At 33.9% G+C, this 19,037-nt stretch overlaps 1 protein-coding gene across 5 annotated transcripts in view; it reads left to right on the plus strand.

The window, feature by feature from the left end:
• ZDHHC14 (zinc finger DHHC-type palmitoyltransferase 14) overlaps positions 1-19,037 on the plus strand; it is a 59,266-nt gene that overhangs the window by 2,551 nt on the left and 37,678 nt on the right. For 3 of the 5 annotated variants that reach the window (XM_032215505.1, XM_032215507.1, XM_032215509.1), the window contains exon 2: positions 16,686-16,858. In XM_032215505.1, coding sequence (XP_032071396.1) covers positions 16,686-16,858 — 173 coding nt within the window. The remainder of the gene's footprint in view (positions 1-16,685; positions 16,859-19,037) is intronic. The other 2 variants (XM_032215506.1, XM_032215508.1) reach the window with 1 other exon arrangement.

Genomic DNA, 19,037 nt, shown 5'->3' on the forward strand with positions numbered 1-19,037 from the left:
ATTTACACTTGGCATAAAAGAGTAGCAGCTGAAGTTATGACTATAATCCTAACAAGCATCCTAACTGGTACAACGTGGCACTATTATTGGATTGTTCTGGGGGGGGGGGGAAATTCCTTGCTTGCAGATGAGGTTTTCTACAAGAGCAAGTTTTTTATAGAATGAAAACATAAATGAGTGTGCTTTTTACATAATCCTGTAATGTTAGATAAAAATAGAATGTCTTTAATTTTATATTCATTTATAAAATGATGTAATTAAAAAGAAGGCAAAGCTATTGAAATTTAGTTTTTGATAAACCAACCTGCCTTTTTAGTTACTGCATGGATGTAGACAAATTTTCTGTCTGGTGCTTTATAGCAATAGCAGTTAGACTTATATACCGCTTCATAGGGCTTCCAGCCCTCTCTAAGCGGTTTACAGAGTCAGCATATTGCCCCCAACAACAATCCGGGTCCTCATTTTACCTACCTCAGAAGGATGGAAGGCTGAGTCAACCCTGAACCGGTGAGATTTGAACAGCCGAACTGCAGAACTGCAGTCAGCTGAAGTAGCCTGCAGTGCTGCATTTAACCACTGCGCCACCTCGACTCTTTATGCAGGAACTGAAAGAGTTCTTAGAGATCATGATCTCCATCCGAATAGTGGTTGGTGAAAGTTGCCCCAGATTATATTATGATTAGTATATGTTGATGGTCATTTTTTTCGGTGGCTCTTATATACAGTAGTAATGATTATATATTTGTTCACCCAGATATATTTTTCCCTGTCATCTGTATGTTAAAACATGATGGTGTGAGCCAGGGGTGTCAAACTTGAGGGCCGCATCAGAGTTGTGTTTAACCTCGGGTGCCAGGGTGGGCATGGCCAGCTCGACGTGACTCCTGTCAGGAGCCTGTTTTCTCTGGCAGAAGTACCGCAGGACAGTCCTTCGCTATTTTCAGTACCCCACGGGCCTTCAGTTTCACACCCCTGGTATAAGCAATCTAACAACAAATCTTTATCATCAGAAAATCATATTGATCCAACAGAAAGAAGCAAAGCAAGCAGTATTCAGCTGCTGGAATTTGTTTCATTAATTTTGGTTTATTATTTTGAACATAGATTCATCCTTAATTTATTTACTTCAAAGAGAAAAAATCAACATTTTTCAGAACAGTTGCTTCTTTTTCAGATAACAAGGTACCGTGCAGAGAAAAATATTTTCTTCAGGAGTACCCTATAGAATTTTATGAATTACTTTAGAATTCACTTGAAAAGTTATTCAATGGAAGAGAAAAATAAAATACAGGTAGCCCTCAACTTACAATCACAACTGCTAAATGCAACAGTTATTAAGTGAATTTTGCTGAATTTTATGACCTTTCTTGCCACAGTTAAGTGAATCACAACAGTTGTTAAATTAATAACAGAGTTAAGTGAATCTGACTTCCCCATTAACTTTACTTATACAAAGGTCACAAAAGGGGATCACATAACCCTGGGACATTGCTTAATATGAGTCAGTGGTGAAATGTCATGATCACATGACCATGGGGATGCTGCAATGGTCACAAGTATGAAAAAAGTTATGTCATTTTTTCAGTGCCATTGTAACTTTGAATGGTCATTAAATGAACTGTTGTAAGTTGAAGACTACCTGTACTGTATTTTGTCCTACTTTGTTAGTAGCTGTAATGAAGTACCGAGAGACTAATAAACCAATAAAAATAATATGCCTGCTTTATATGTTTCAGTTAAAGGCCCAAGAATCTGCATATAATGGACATTATTTTATCTCTTACCATTATTTGGGAAACTTTTTTCTTGAAATGTTATATTGTCTTGTCTTCCCTCATATTAGGCAATAACTACCTGTATATATTAATGTTTTTTCATTGGAAGTGCTGACATAAACTGTTATCAGTTGAAGTGCCTTAATATTAAATAGTCTGTAAATTATTTTCCTCTAATTCATTAAATTCTTAGTATAATGGCTAGACTATAATGATAGTTTCTATGAATATTGTGGAAATTCCATATAAATGTGAGGTATGGAAATATAGACAGCATTTTGTGGTATATTTTTGTTGCATAACCATAGGGAAGCTTTTCTAGTTTCCTTTGGGTTGACATATAAAGTATTTTGAAACTGCATATAAGAAAACTGTTAATAGTTATTAAAATCTACATATTTAAAATCTCACATAGGCTATCTAACAAGGTAGAAGTATTCTAGGTAGTGTATATTTTCAATTTTTAAAGTGGGAAGCAAGAATTCAAATACTTTGAAATGACTTTTTTTCTTTTACATACTTCAGAGCCATGCATATGCCCCGGAAGCATTAGTGCAGAGCCAGAATATTTTGGTATCTCTTGTATGGTAAGAAAAAAGAGACCTGCCAAAATAAATAATTTTATATCTACATCACAATGTTAATTATTAAATATTGATATATTAGTTAAAAGTTACCTTGTCCATATGTAAACATACAAGACTGAAATCACAAAGTATGGGCCATTATTAAAAGGTTGCTATGCAAAGTCCCAGTTCCTTCTATGGTTTAAAAGTTATTAAAGATTATTTATTAATTTATTAATGCATAGTAATATATTTCATCACTTTAAGAATTGAAAGCTACTATTCATATTTTTAAATTTCATGCTTGTTCAATGTTTTTGAACATTTTGAAATAATTGTGTTATACGATGAATCAACTTTTAATTTAAAAAATATTGTTAATATATGACTTAAATAATTTCATATGCATTTATGGATGTATAGTGTGCTTCAAATTCACTGCTGCTGAGGGAAGAAAAATATCTATCTATTTATCTATTTATCTATTTATCTATCTATCTATCTATCTATCTATCTATCTATCTATCTATCTATCTATCTATCTATCTATCATCTACACACACATAATTCATGCCCACATACATACCTACATACATATATGGTATATAAGAACTATTTTGGTGTAGTGGTTAAGGAAACTTGGAGGTATTGTGTTCTAGTCCTACCTTCATGCCTTGGGCATGAAGCTAGCTGAGTGACCTTGGACCAGTCACTTTCTGATAGCTGTAGAAAAAAGGCAATGGTAGATCGCTTCTGAAAAAACCTTGCCAAGAAAGCTGCATGGACTTGTCCAGGCAGTCTCTGAGAACTGGACATGATTGAATGGAAGAATGAATAAATGTGTTTATGGGTAAAGGTAAAGGTTTCCCCTGTCCAGTTGTGTCAGACTCCAGGGGGCAGTGCTCATCTTTGTTTCTTAGCCAAGGGCTCCTGTGTTGCTGAAAAAAATTCCCTGTTCATGTGGCCAGCATGACTACACACCGAGGTACATGGAAATGCTCTATCTATCTACTTGCGTTTTCATGTTTTCGAACTGCTGTGACCAGGAGACATTAACTTGTTCATATTGCATAAGATACAGCCTATAATTTCATAGGCTAGAGTTCTAAAAACTGCTTTCCTTTTGCTAAATATCTGCTTCCTGGTTAATGCTGTTACAAAGTACTTGGTAAGAAAACAATTCTGGATGTTTACATGTTTTGTTGATTAAAAAAACAATTTTCTATATATACATAGATAAAAACCTCTGTCCATACACCATAACTCCAGCTGATTTACAAACAACAATAAAGACAGTAAAAACATGTAATTTGAAAATAGTTGGTAGATGTAAGTACCTATTTTAAACATCAACATTTTAAAAAGCACTCCTTCATATCCAGATATATCTATTTTCTGTTATACAGTTAATATTTGTTCTTTGTCATACTTTAGTTGAATATATAATGGCTTCTTTTTAGTTCTAGTTAGTACAAGGGCTGCAATCCAGGTCGCTGTGCAAATAGTTTTGTGATATCTAGGACAACTCCACATTTCTACAATAGTTAGGAAATGGTTCTTAAAATAGAGAAATGTTCCTCTTCAATGTATTGATATAATTTCTGTATGACAGATCTCAAATTCTCATTGGGCATATACAAATGCAGGAGGTGTCAACATTGCTATTTGGATTGTTGCCTCTTTTTTTTACATATCCTATACTTTTTATATGGTTGTTGAGCTCCACTGTAACAAAGTAAGTAATTAAACTAGTTATACAACTGCATTGTCAGATTGAACTACCTAGACAGTTTTTCCCTCCCTTCCAGATAAATCCCTACTTCAGATGACAAATTGCTATGCTGTGTATAGTTTTTTTTTTCAGAGGCTTCAAGAAGTACACATTTTTATACCATTAAACTCTTGCTAGCAAATCTATTTAATCCTTTTAGGGGGGATATGGTGCCATCAGCATTAGGTATATTATTTTGGAATTAATAATTGTTTTAATTTGTGTACAAAGACCTTTTGAACTTCATAAAATATGTTTTGAGGTAATTTGAAGGAATCAGATTTAATTGGTAGTGAGACTGTTGTTCACATGGATGGTCCAATGTTCTTTGAAATCTATCAGACCTAAAATAATTGCAAACTGTTACCTATTTTGTCTTTTTTTAGTGATTGTCCTTCAAACTTGGTATAAACCTAAACTATCAAATGGTGGAAAGATTAAGCAAAGCATTTGGTTTATTTTTTTAATAAAGGCTTTGAATGCATATCAAGCTTAATGTCATGTATTATGGTATATATTTTTTATTATTTTATGTGAGGGGGGAATAGATTTTACATTGAAATAAGTTGTATTGGAAACTACATATTACAATTTTAACACAACCATATCTTAAATTGAATTTGTTACCCATCTTGTGATAAAAGTTAAGTCAGCCTTGTCTCCTTGTAGCTTTATAGTTTGTTTGGGTTTTTTTTTTTGGAAACAATATGAAGTGGTTTTCCATGCCTTCTTCAGAGATGTTTTTCAACTTCACAGTTTAGCTGTCAGCACTGGGCCCCTAATCTGGTTTGACTCTGCTTAACTTCATGACACCAATCATGTTTGACAAGATGCTGCTAACTAACTGGGATTTTATATGTTAGTATATTTCATTCAGATAAATCTTACAGAATCACTGTAAAACTGCAGCCCCCCACTCTCAAACTCCTAAAGCCAGTCCATATTTATACTCCAATCGTGGCATGAAAAACAGCTGTGAAATCTCACAAGATCTCAAAATATTTTGGTGTTGTTATCTGAAATCTTTTGATTGGAAATTCCAACATATTGTGAGACTTCCTAATTTCTTCACTGCTTCATTCACTGGTCCCTCTGCATGAATAGGATCACCTCAGATGGCTTCTTTCCTCCAGGTTTTTATAATCTCTGGATACTTGATTGTTTCATCAAGCCATGGGAACTGGACTGTTTTGACTAACACTCTGGATGACAAACTTAGCTTGTGTCTTAAATCATAGATTTGGAGAGCACTCTAATCAGAATTGATTGATTGAAGGGAGTAATAAGCCCCGCAAATAAAATTTAAGTCAACAGGAAGGAAGTGAAATGGATAGGCAGATAGAAAGACAGATTTGGAGGTCACATGTACCATGCTGGTTACTAATGTCTGGCTTATATTGGGGTCTTTAAAAGCCTTTTTTTTCCTGCCAATATCATGATCAACTTAAAGAAAACGATTCCTCTAAAATTGGTTTGAAAGATTTGGTTTGTCTCAGAATGTCATGATTGTAACACGATATAGTGAGAACAGAAGTGGGAGAAAATAGTTTAAATGTTTACTTAATCATGGGCTTGAGTTAGTTGAGGTAGCATGACATGATTTCATGCTTGTTGCATTTCATTTGTGACAATAAAGACACACTGTACTGAAGGATAGAAGTAGGGGAAGCAGTGAACAGATATTGAATTTTAATATAGAAAACAGATGAGCTACGGCTACATGCTAATATTATAATTTGCTGATGAAATCAGCTTATTACTAATAAATAGGACTGATAAAAATGTTCACTTTCTGAAAGTAAAACTTTATGGTGAAAATTTGGGTAGAAGGAATTAGATGTGAGTGATGGTTAAAATGTTATACACCTTTCTTTTTTTTTGTTTCAAGTATGTACATGTCTAAATATTTACATTCAATGTTTATTTTTAGGTGAGCTACATTTACTCAAATTTTCTTGTGTTCCTAACAGTAATAATTAAGAAATAATTCTTCCATAGCCAAATTTTCTGTATGATCAGAATGGGAATAAGTCTCAATTTAAAAAAAAAGCTGGGGACATCATCTATTCTGAGATACAGAATGCTCAGTTCTATTATAGAGATAGAATCTGGCCACACAATTCTACAGTTGTAAGATTCTATCTTAATGCAATGGATAAATATAATAAACTTGGTATTTCAGGAAAAAAAGAATTGAATCTATAACCCAAATAATCATTTTATAACTATTGATGTAATGACTGGTTCCCAGTCAGTTTCTTCTGAAAAAATGAAGTTTATTTGTTAACATTACACCAAAATCAAACATTTGCTTCAGTTAGTCAGTAAAGAATTTATCATTTTATGGATTTTTTTAAAAAATATTTTTTTTTATTTTTTTTAATGCAATCACATTGTAGTGCAGCAATAGATTGACTCTGTTCTATGGGTGGAACATTCATTAATGGATAGATTCTGTCAGCAATGAAAACAGAAGGAAAGAGTTAATTAGATTTCTCTTCAGTTTAGCCTTTAAATTACTACATTTTATACAATATTATATATAGTTATCCTCTCAACCAGTGACTAAGCAACTTCCCTGATCATTTTAAATATACTTGTATTTCTATTTTGTTGTCCATATTAATATTTTTCCCATTTTTATTGTTTGCATTCCTTTTATTAAAATAATAAATGCGCTGAATGCAATGTAATTGACTTTTGACATGGCATTGTATCAGAAGAATGTTGTTTAACAACTTTCAGTAACAAATATAATTATTTTCTTAAATATTATTAAAAACACTATGCAATGTGTGTGAACCGTATTAATTTTTTAATATTTCTGCAAAAATATAACTTAAAACTTGATTAGTTCTCCACACAACTCCTAAAACTAGATAAAAGTGAATCCAGTTAGACAACATGGCTGCTGTGTAGGTATGACCAATGGTAAAATACTCAATATCAGATTGTTGGGGATTTATCTTGTTTATCATTTTCTAGCATTACTTCTGTATCCCCCCTTCTACATTTGTCTTTTTTTTTGCAGTGAAAAAAATGGGGTTTTTTCCCACTTCAATTTTTAATATTTTTTGTCCATAATGAGGCCTATAAATATTCTAGAAAATAAAAACGGTGTCTTAGGCTGGTGCTTGCATTTTCCCTTTTTTTCTTAACAACTGAAAAAATGGTTGGGACTGATAATCTGGAGATCATCAAGAAAAGAAACCCTCAGGCATTATGTTGGATCTCCCAGCAATCATGTATAAATTGATAGTCAAGTGGTAAAATTACATGTTCATTTCATGGTTCTCCAATTATGTGGAAACAAAAATTTAAAGTATGTTAGTGGCTCTGAAGTAGTTAATTATATTACAATACTGAACTTACCATTTGATTCTATAAACTTACCTTGTCTTAAAGCAAGCTCTGAGATATTGCTGCAGCCAATCCAAATCCTGAGTGGGTATTAACGACTAAATAATTATGCAAGTAGCATATATTCAAATTCTTATATTTTTTTTAAAAAAATTGCCTGAATGCCTTCAGCGTGAATTTACATTTATTAATAAAATGTTTTCCAGGTTTATTCAGATCTATAATACATTTTGTTCTCTGGTGGTTATGTTTGGATGCCAGCAGAATTGGCTGAGGACATTTTTTTATAATCTGATCATATTTATGAGAAAGAAAGTGAATACTACTCCTTAATACAAATGTACAGCCATTATAAGAGTGTTCAGTGATTGAAATGTCAGTGGAGGTCATGAGAAGAAATTTGTGAAATTTTGTTCTAGAAATAACTACTGAACTGTCCAAAGAAAATGCTTTTTTTAGAAGCTAAATGTTAATTAATCATAGAGTTTTAATGTTATATAATTCTATTTATCATCCGTCTGAGTATTCAGAATATGTTTTAGATTCTTTATGAATCTAAGATTACTGTGCTAAGATGCAGAATGGAGTCCACATTTTCCTGCTTTTTTTCTTACTGTAGTGCATAGTGAGGTGGTGTACCAAACATGATGGAGAATTCATTCAACTGAATAATAGAATTATTTAGACTACGGATGCTGACCTTTTGCTTATGCTTTTCTTGAAGAGTTTTTAGGAAGACATGATGGACATCAGGGAAATTGATTCAGTCTTTTGCTGTTGCTTTTGATATTACAAGCAGGAAGGAGGACAATTATTTTTCTTGAATGAGATAATTTAGACTTTAATAGCAAGTTACAGTTTATTAGAGGAAGTTGCTTTAGGCAAATGTTACAAAACAGCATCTGAAATTATAAGCTAAAGCCATTATATTTTTATATAAAATGTTTTTGGGACACTGCAATGGCCATGTAGCATCTAATATTCTGTATAATTTTTTATACTTTTATTTCTTCCGTATAAGAAAGTCTCTTAAATACTCTTGTGAAATATTACATCACTATAATTTTTCAGACTCTCCTTCCCAGTTATAAATCACAATGTTACATGACCACATTGCTTAACAACCTCTATAAGAATGTTTCTTAAATACCCTTGTGAAATATTACATCACTATAATTTTTCTCCTTCCCAGTTATAAATCAAAATGTTACATGATCACATTGCTTAACAACAGCAATCCTTGCACTTCTCCCAGGTGCCTTGCTGTTGCAGAGAGAGAGGGAGAGAGGGAGAGAGTGAGGGGTGTGTGGGTGACCAGTCAGCATAGACTGGCTGGAATGGCTGCTGTATGGTGGAGGTGGGGAATGAGTGACCAGGGAATCACAGCATGAGCATAGCAAACTTCGGGAAGTTGTGTGTGTAGGGAGACTTACCCAAGCAACTTGTAATCTTCCCAACTGGCTTCCTCATTGACTTTGCTTATAGGAAGCCACCAGGAAAGATTGCAAATCATGATCATGTGACACTGGTACACTGCAACCGTCGTAAGAGCAAGCCAGTTGCCTAATACCCAGATTAAAGTCACATGGCCACAGGGATACTGGGACAATCAGAACCAAGGACTACCTATACTAACTATAAGACATTGAACTGCTTCCACCAAATAAATACTCTGTGGCATTTAAAAGCTGTACCATTTATATAGAATACTGCTCAGATAAGGAATTGATGTCACTAGAGAGGCAAGCTTACAAAATGAACTAAAGAGATTTATGAAGGGAACTACTTACATAAGGAAATAAATCACAGCTTTACTAAATATGCTTAGGTACTGTCAAATTAATCATTCTTGCTAAAAAAATGCCTGTATTATTTGTGTGTATAAAATTTTGATTAAGATAAGAATTTTAATTGTAATAATAAAACAACATAAATTAAACTTAAAAGAAAAAAATAAAATAGCAGTTAAAAGTTCAAGAAAAAAGAAAAGGAAGAATATACTTGTAAAAAGATAATAAATTACTTCCAACCTTCATCACAAATATAAATTTAGTAACTCTCAGACTCTATTATTATAAATATTTCTTTCTTTCACCTGTATACCATCTCTTATCTATAAATAAATCCATAAAACGTTTCAGTATTGATGTCAGCAGAAAGTCCAAAAAGGATAGCCAAAAGTAACCATATAATTCATTTTATATTGCTCAAATAAACATATTTCTCCTTTTACATCTAATAGTCTTAATCTTTAATTTGTTCAAATATTGTCATAGGATTTGATTTTTCTCCATTTCTTTTTTGTTCTATCCTATCCTTCAAGACTTTAACAACACTCTTATGTAAATCCATTAGGAAAGAATTGCCCTAGTTCCTCTTTTAGTTTGTCAACTGTATTTTATTTTTAAATTTTAAAACCTCAGCCACTTTAATAGATCAGTAAAGCATCTTTTCTAAATCATTATTTTGACTTGTCAGCTATAAATCCACTTTCAATACTGTATCTATCTTGTCTGATAAAACTTGTTCTACATCTGACATTTCTTCAATGACATCTTTTGGACATAGTCTAGATATAGAAGCAGGCGTCATTATTGATGTTGATATTGTGATTACTATTTTCTGATTCCATTCTTCAAAGGTCTCCTTCAGCTATTGTCATAACTATTTTGAAGGCCTGTATATCTTTTCTCTCCCTAAAATCTATCTAAAATCCTCTCTAGTGTTCAGTTTAAAAAAATAAGTGAAATAATTTATTTGTGTTGTATCTTATAAAAAGCAAAACAGGTTTTATTTCACAAGATGTTTGTATTTTATAATTCATTTCAAAATCTTACTGTAAAAATTCCAATGTTACAATTTTATCTGAACTAAATAAATAAATGAAATAAATGTTATCATTTATAACTTCAAAATGTTATTTAGCTTTTTGTTGTTTATTTCCGATTTTTAAGCTTTTAGGTAAAGTTTTGTTTCATTCAGGATTTAAAGCAGACTCATCTGATATGTTCAAACTTGTCATTCCAAAGATCTCTAATAGCTTATAAGTAGTTAAGGTGCAATTTCTGAAAGTAATTAGAAAGTGAGATTTGTGAAGTTAGTGCCCTTTAAAAGTCTTAGTTGAGGTTGTGAACAGAATACCTGATCCTATCTTCTCCTAGTGCTCAAACCAGTGAAAAATCACTATCCCATAGTCTCCTCATGAAGAGCAGATGTATGGAGCACATGTGGGTAATCACCATTTTTCCTTGTTCAGAGAGATAACAAGGAACTAGTCTACTCACCAGTGTTTGCTGTGGTCATTGGCTCTGTTTTTGCAAAGCAGTCTTCAGTTCACCATACCTTCCCCAGAAGCCTGCTTCCAAAGTTTGTTTCATAAAATTTGGAATTTACTTAGAATGTATTGAGGGCAATAAAATGCAGAACAAAGTGTTGTGCAAGACCAGAAATGCTCTCACATAATATGGATTTCACTGTTATTTGCAATTGGTAAATGTTAAGAATACCTTGAAGAATATTAGATAGGTAAATTCTTAATATCTTTTTTCTCTTCAGGTCATATTTTCCAAACTTTCTACCCAGTCATTCACGCTCATCTAAGAACTGCGATTGTGAAATTGTCCCCCAGTGTCTCAAAATTTGTATAGTTATTGCCTTATCAGCTAGTTATTAAGCAGTTAATCCTTTTTAATAAATTTTATTAGATTTATTTTGTTACATAAATGATGTTTTGCCCTATACGTTTATGAAAAATGCAAAAATACCTATTTTTCTTAAAACATTATGCAAGGAAGATAGTATCATATATTGAAATGATAGTTTACAATGCTCTAACAACTACTCAAAAATATTTTAGTTATTCTGAATGTTTAGATCTGTTTTGAGACGAAATGGGGCTCAGAACCCAGAGAAAGGCTTTTCTTTTTAAGGGGGCTATAAAATGTAATATGTAAAATATTCTGTTATCATTCCCTGTGTGCCTTGTAGAAAAAGTTTAATAAAAAAATATATCTGTTTACTACCGTATTTATCGGCGTATAACACGCACCGGCGTATAACACGCATCCCCCATTTTAACACAAAAATTTGAGTAAAAAATTTTTTCATTAAAAATAAATGACTTGGAAGCTCGGAACTTAATGTTGGATTAAAATTTATAACATTAGAACATGAATTATAACATTAACTCCTCAACATAAAGTGCCTTCCTTCCTTCCCTCCCTCCCATCCCTTTCTTTATGTTTTCTTCATGCTTTCTTTTCTTTTTCCTCTGCTCTTTTTAAATCCCCCCCCCTTCTTCTCCTCCTCTACATTTAGGTTGGATTAGTTTGTACAATGGTCATCAAACTTCTGAAGTAAAAATAAATAAATAAATCATATTTAAGAAGAAGAAGAAAAAGGAAGACGTTTTTAGTTAAGTCAAACGTTTTAATAAAAGTTTCATCTTTTAAGATTTGTCCAACACATCCAATTGTAACCTTAACAGTAAAGAATATCACCCCAGCTGCTAAAGGTTCAACCAGTCTGAGAACCATTGAAAAGACAACAGTGCAAAATCCAAAAGACACAACTTCCTCACCGCCATTGCTTTGGTACCAAATCTTTGAGGAAGGGGCTCCAGAAAGAAGGAGGAGGAGGAGGAGGAGGAGGAGGGAACTAAAGAGAGCTTTTACCGAGTCTGCGCCCCACAGCCAGGACTGTCCTGGCGCCCCTCAAGCCGCGTTTCTTCCCCGCAAAGCCCTTCGGGCAACCCGAGAGTTCCTTTTGGCGCCAGAAGGGCTTTGCAGGAAGAAACGCCGCGTTTCTTCCTGCAAAGCCCTTCTGGCGTCAAGCGGAACTCTCGGGTTGCCCGAAGGGCTTTGCGGGGAAGAAACGCGGCTTGAGGGGCGCAAGGACAGTCCTGGCTGTGGGGCGCAGACTCGGTAAAAGCTCTCTTTAGTTCCCTCCTCCTCCCCCTCCTTCCACAGTCTGTGTGACGCTGCCGCCAGGCTGAGAGCTGCCGCTGAAACAAGTTTGGGAAGGTCCTTTGCAGGCAGCCAGTTCTAGCTGCCTGCAAAGGACTTCCCCACGTTTGCTTTGAAAGAAACCTCTGCGCGGGAGTTAGAAACCTCTGCGCGGGGGTTTCTTGCGGCCGCGCACCTTAGAGGGAACAGTGGACCCGGCGTATAACGCGCAGTATCGGCGTATAACACGCAGGCAGGGTTTCAGCTTACAATTTTAGTTTTAAAACTGCGTGTTATACGCCGATAAATACGGTAATTATCTGAAAACTGAATCAGTTGGACAGTTGGATATATTTATTGTGAACCTTGTTGAATCAACTACTTACTTCAAAATAATACATAAGTACACATGGCATTTTAATGCTGATTTAAACTTGAAGCATGGTATTTTAAAATTCATTTTCATTTATTAAAGCTATATGATTTGCATATTTTTTTAAAGTAGCAACCAAATCAATATCCAGCCTTCCTGGAAAACTGTTTTTTTTCCTGTTGATAAGAATATAAGTTGTGAAAAGTTAGACTTGCCAGTATCTCAACATTAATTCTTGGCTTCAGATCTTAATATATATCCCAGAAATTATTTCAGAAATGGCAAAATTATTTACAGAAATAAGAAAATATTGAAGGAAAATACTTTTTAACAATTTTAGTGCAAAGCTATAACAACCATGTCAATATTAAAAGTTTGGAGCTTTCTAACCTGGCAGGTTTCATGACAGACTAGACAACCTATACCTCCTTGAGTCATAATTTCAGAGATATCTCCTTACCTCAACAGAGAAATGGAATGATCAATAGTGGGCAAAAAAAGCAGTGAGAGCAGAAGTGATTCCTAACTTCCTGCATACTTTCCCATTGATTTTCCTTGAGGAAATCTGGCAAACAGTATCAGAAACCCTTTTGCAGCAGCCAGGCCAATTCTGCTAAGTGGTGGAGGGAGGTAACGACTGCAAGACTGTATGAGAAACTGTCACAGAACTTTGAAATTAAAGACCACATGACTGTAGCAGCAGCTCAGCAGGGTAGCAGTAGCCAGAACTTTCACAAATTCATTCCATTGGAAATTGTGGGTCCAAATTTTGGAGATATTCTGTAAGTTAGCTCATTGCCTAGGTTCAAAACTCGTAATTAGTGTGTGGCAAGATGAGCGGCTAATACATTTTACAAACAAATTAAATAAAAATTGGTGCCTATTATTGATGTAGGTCATGGCAATAAGAGCGTTTATGGTATATACTTAATAGCTGTAAACAAGATATACTATGGTCCTGCATACTAAAAGTTTATGAGCCATGGTGGTGCATTGGCTAGATGCAGTATTGCAGGCTAATTCTACTGACTGCCAGGGGTTCGATCCTCACCAGCTCAAGTTTGACTCAGCCTTCCATCCTTCCGAGGTCAGTAAAATGAGGACCCAGATTGTTGGGGGCAATATGCTGAAACTGTAAATTGCTTAGGGCTGTAAAAGCACTGTGAAGCAAGTCTAAGTACTATTGCTATTTACTCAATGGGATACTTGGGTGAGTTAGGGAGTATCTGAACGTCCTAACATTTGTTTGTTTCCCAATAAGAGAATGTATGAGAAGGAATTGTAGCCGAGAACAAAATGGAGTGAGGAAAAATGATTCAATATTAAAATGCATTTGCAGCATATTATGTACGTTTGTTCAAAATTCTTGTATAGTATGAGAGAGAGAGAGAGAGAGAGAGAGAGGAGAGAGAGAAAAATAAGGAAAGAAAATGGAATTCCCATTCTATACTTATTTCACCTCCTTTCCGTATCATGGATTCAACAGATGCAGTTTGTTTGCCTTTTCCTGAATTAGGCATAACTAACATGGATAACGTAGCCAAAATGAATGTTTAGAAACATCTGGCATGTATGATTGTTGTGATTAATTCATTCATTTTGGACTTGACCTTGTTTATCTAAACAGAAATATTTATAAATCTTCTGCACATGTTATCCATTTCCTGTTATACAAAATCACTGACTTGCATACTAAGCAATGTGCTGAGATTTCAAATGCTTGATATCCAGGAAAAAATTGCATGTTGCCATAAACTCTTTACAGGTTGACCATATTTAGCAAATAGAATTTGATAAGAATAATCTCCTGATCTGGTTTTCAGACAATTGTCTGAATTAGACAATTAGACAACTGTCTAATTATTGTTAGACAATATGTCTGATATAGGCAATATCAGAATTTTGATTTTTTTAAATTGAAAACCATGCTTGCTTGCAAGATAAAAAAAACCATTTGTAAAACTATTTTTAAAATCAAGTTTAAAAATGTCAGTATAAACATAGCAAAGGGCTTTTCTTACTGCAAATTGGCATAACACTTCATGAAGCATAATGTAATATAAATCAAAATAGCAAATGTCACATTTTTACAGCTGATATTAAAACGGATGAGATGATTCTGTACTTAGATAGTTTTTAATGTTAATTAATTTTATATAAGCTATGGAAATGGATTTACCTCAATTTAATATATTAAATGCCAGGATGGTTAAAAATCAATGATTTAAAAAAAAAATTGGATTTTTTATTTAAATCCGATTTTTTTATTTTTATCAAGTTTATTTTAATAAAATGCTTTTGGAGTAAAAATCTATCTAAAGATAATTTTCTATTTAAGGTGCATTAATGATTTAGTTTATTCAACATGAAATGGAGCTTAGTTATTAGCATAAGGCTGTATATTCTGCAATATTTACATTTTTGGTAAACTCATTCAGTGAATCCAAGCTCTACAAGCTAAGATAACTTGCACTGCATTAATGCATTCACACTATTTCACAGTAACCATGAAATAAATAATAAAATAAAGTTCAGGAATATTCCTTTATCCCATTGTTTTGCAAAATTACAGTATGTACACAACAAATTGTATGATTGTTTGAAGAGAAATGCATCTGTACCACCAGGCTCTAAGTGTGAAGAAGAAGGACAAGCAGTATAAATGAAAGTGAAACCTTAGCAGCTTATAAATATAATATTAAAGAGTACCTGTAATTTCAGTGGAAGCGCCTGTAGCGGGCATCCATTCACCTGCTGCTGCCATTTCTCTCACCTTGTTGTGTCACTGCCGCATCACTAGCCGTCCCATTGAAGTGAATGGTACTGTCAGTGAGTCAATAGTGGGTCAGAGGAGGAGCCGCTGTGGGACAGAAATGACAATTGCTCTTTAAAAATTATGATTTAAATTGAGTTGATTTAAATCAAGGCTTTTTACTAGTGATTTAAATCATGATTTAAACTGTGATTTAAATCAACTTGATTTAAATCAAATCCACCCTGTTAAAGGCATTCATTTCATATTTTGGATTTTATTGTAAATATTAGTCACAACTATATTGGTAACTTATGAACAAAATTAAAGTTCTAACTGAATGAAAAGTACAAATTACATTTTTCAAATACTTGGTTGAAATCTCTCTTGAGTTTTAAAGTTAAATCTGATACTATGTTGGTAAATTTATTACTGTATTATTAAGATTGGTCACATAGTCAGATATTTAGACTGCATTCTCATCCACATATCAAGTCCTTCCCAAGAACCTGGTATAGGCAGAGATGTCTGATGGTGCTGAATTATTATTATCTGTTCACAACAATGTGAAATTACAACTGCCAGTTCTTTAGCTGGTGTTGGCCTTCACACATACTGAGTTCTTCCAAAGAACCTAGGATGTTGTAATATATCAGAATAGTATATGTGAACATTCAAGTAGTAAGGCATTTTGCAATTGACAGGTAGAACTTTTTGTCAAGGTATAACAGAAAAACAGAGTTGAGATCTTCTAGTCCAATCCCCTGCTCAAGAAGGAAACTTTATACTATTTCAGACAAATGATTGTCCAAAGTCTTCTTAAAAATCCCCAGTGTTTGAGCACCCACAGCTCACTTGTTCTGTCAGGAAATTTCTCCTTAGTTCTAGGTAGGTTGGTTGTCTGTTTGAACAGTGGTATAAGTGTTGGTATAAAAATTGAAAATATTATGGTTTTTTTTTTTAGGTACAGTACAAGTGAGGACAAAGTGAAATCCGAGCAGATTTTCTGAGTTTTTGCTGAAATGAGTATTAATATAGATGGTTTTGAAGCAGTTCTTCACCCCATTCCCGGCAAGATAAGTTGTGGGTACTTACTATTTTTTAAATGGCCTTATTCTTAATGTTTTATTTTCCTTATTTTACAGTTGTCCGTATTTATCTGAGAAGATTACACCTGCAATTCCTGTAGTTGGAGCCATTCTGTTCTTTTTTGTTATGGGGACCTTGCTACGTACTAGTTTCAGTGATCCTGGAGTCCTGCCTCGTGCAACACCAGAAGAAGCAGCAGATCTAGAAAGGCAAATAGGTAACACAGAAGGTCTGTTGCAGTCTCTCTTTTCTCATTTTATTTCTCTGTCTTAAATGCCAGTTAAGCCCATATTTTAGTAGATTTTCTAATCATTCTGATCAATTTAACTTACTATTTTTACTTTCAGATATTCTTGACTCTGTTACTTTAAATCTGTCTAAATTTTCTGTTACAGATAGTCATTGACTTATGACCACAATTGAGCCTAAAATTTCTGTTGCTAAGTGAGATATTTGTTAAGTGAATTTTGCCCCATTTTACTACCTTTCTTACCATTGCTGTTAAGTGAATCACTGCGGTGTTAAATTAGCGACCCAGTTAAGTGGATCTGGCTTCCTCATTGACTTTCCTGGGCAGAAGATTGCAAAAGTAATCACATGATTCTGGGACAGTGCAGCCGTCATGAATATGAGTCAATTGCCAAACATCTGAATTTTCATCTTGTGACTGTGGGAATGCTACAACAGTCATAAATGTGAAAAATGGTCATAAGTCGCTTTTTTCAGTGCAGTTGTAACTTTGAATGGTCACTAAATGAACTGTTGTAAGTCAATGACTTCCTGTACTTTATGCAAAATCTACATCTAACTGAATGATCAACTGTTAATTTTACAATGTAGTAGACAATGATCACAGATAATACATTTGATTTAAATGGCAAAATAAATTGGTTAAAAAAATGATTTCAGTATCTCCTTTACAGCAATCAAATGGCTTAATTTAGTTTAGTTTAAAATGTAGTTAAAGACCATTCTGAAAATGAAGCTTAATATATGATTACCATATTTTTCAGAGTGTAAGATGCCCCTCCCCCCTCCCCAAGGGTGAAAATATGGGTGTGTCTTATATACTGAATACAGCATTTTTGGCCTCCCGAAACTCCGCCTCCATAGCAAAAATGGACGTGCAGAGGGTTTGGGGGCCCCTGAAAAGTGCTCCTGAAGGCTGGGGAGGGCAAAAATGAGTGAAGAACAGGCCATTTTTTGCTTGTTCCCCCCCCCCCCAGCCCCATGAGCACTCTACAAGCCTCCCATAGCCTATACATGCCCTGTTTAATTAGATTTTTCCCTTTTTTACTTCCTGCCTTTAACCCCTTTAAAGTACATTTTAATCTTTCTTTACATTTGGAATAACACTGTTTACCCTGAAATAGAATAACAAGATGGGTATGTATCATCCTGTTATTTATTAGATAACTGCTGAGTATATACTCAGCAAAATCCTTTTAAGTTTCACTGGCATTTCATTTTTTATACAATTTCATGCCCTAAATAGTGTTTCATGCAATTATCTGAGATTTTGGAAAAATAACAGTTTGGTCAGCATGGTGATGATACTAGATAAAACTCTCAAACAGATATTTATGTAGAAAGTAAGTGAGCATTGAGAAAAGAATGCACTTCTAGATACAGGTTTATATATGAGTCATAGTTCCAACAACTGGGAAGTAAAGTTTGTTTATTTTATCATACACTTATTTGTTATATTGGAAAACTTTGCTGGATTTTCCCCCCTACTTTAAGATGTAAAGAAATCGTTATTGATAGGGTGGACTAAGTTATGTTAAAAACTATAATATTCCTGAATTATGATTTTGAGTTTCCTTTCATGAAGGGCATGACATCTGGAGGTTTTAGCTACTGGAAGAGGGAAAAGGAATTTTATTTAATCCTTAAGTGTCTCAGTTTCCTCTCATTCTGTTTCAGAAGTTTCCTTATTACATTTTTATTTCTTCATGGTTTATTCATTGCAGATTGCAGATTGTAATGAATAGAATTGCAAAGATTGAAAAAGTGTTTTGCAATAATGCAATACAAATAATTTTAAATTATTTGAACATACCAAACATCCTTTAAATTAAAGGAACATACCATTTCATTTCTACGAGTACATGAAAATAAATAGCAAAGATTCAGAATTAAAAAGTATATAAAAATCCAAGAGTTTGAACTGAACTGAAACACTCAATCTCCATCTTCTACTCTTGCTTATTCTTAAACTCCTGGTCTCTAAATAGCTTTCTGGAGAGCACAAGTGGAAAACAGAGTTGATGAGCCTTGGTGGCACAGTGGTTAAAATGCAGTATTGCAGGCTAACTCTACCAGGACTTCGATCCTGACAGACTCAAGGTGGACTCAGCCTTCCATCCTTCCGAGTTGTTGTTTTTTTTTGGGGGGGGGGGCAATAT

This window comes from Thamnophis elegans, chromosome 4, assembly GCF_009769535.1.
Source record: "Thamnophis elegans isolate rThaEle1 chromosome 4, rThaEle1.pri, whole genome shotgun sequence".
NCBI lineage: Eukaryota > Metazoa > Chordata > Lepidosauria > Squamata > Colubridae > Thamnophis > Thamnophis elegans.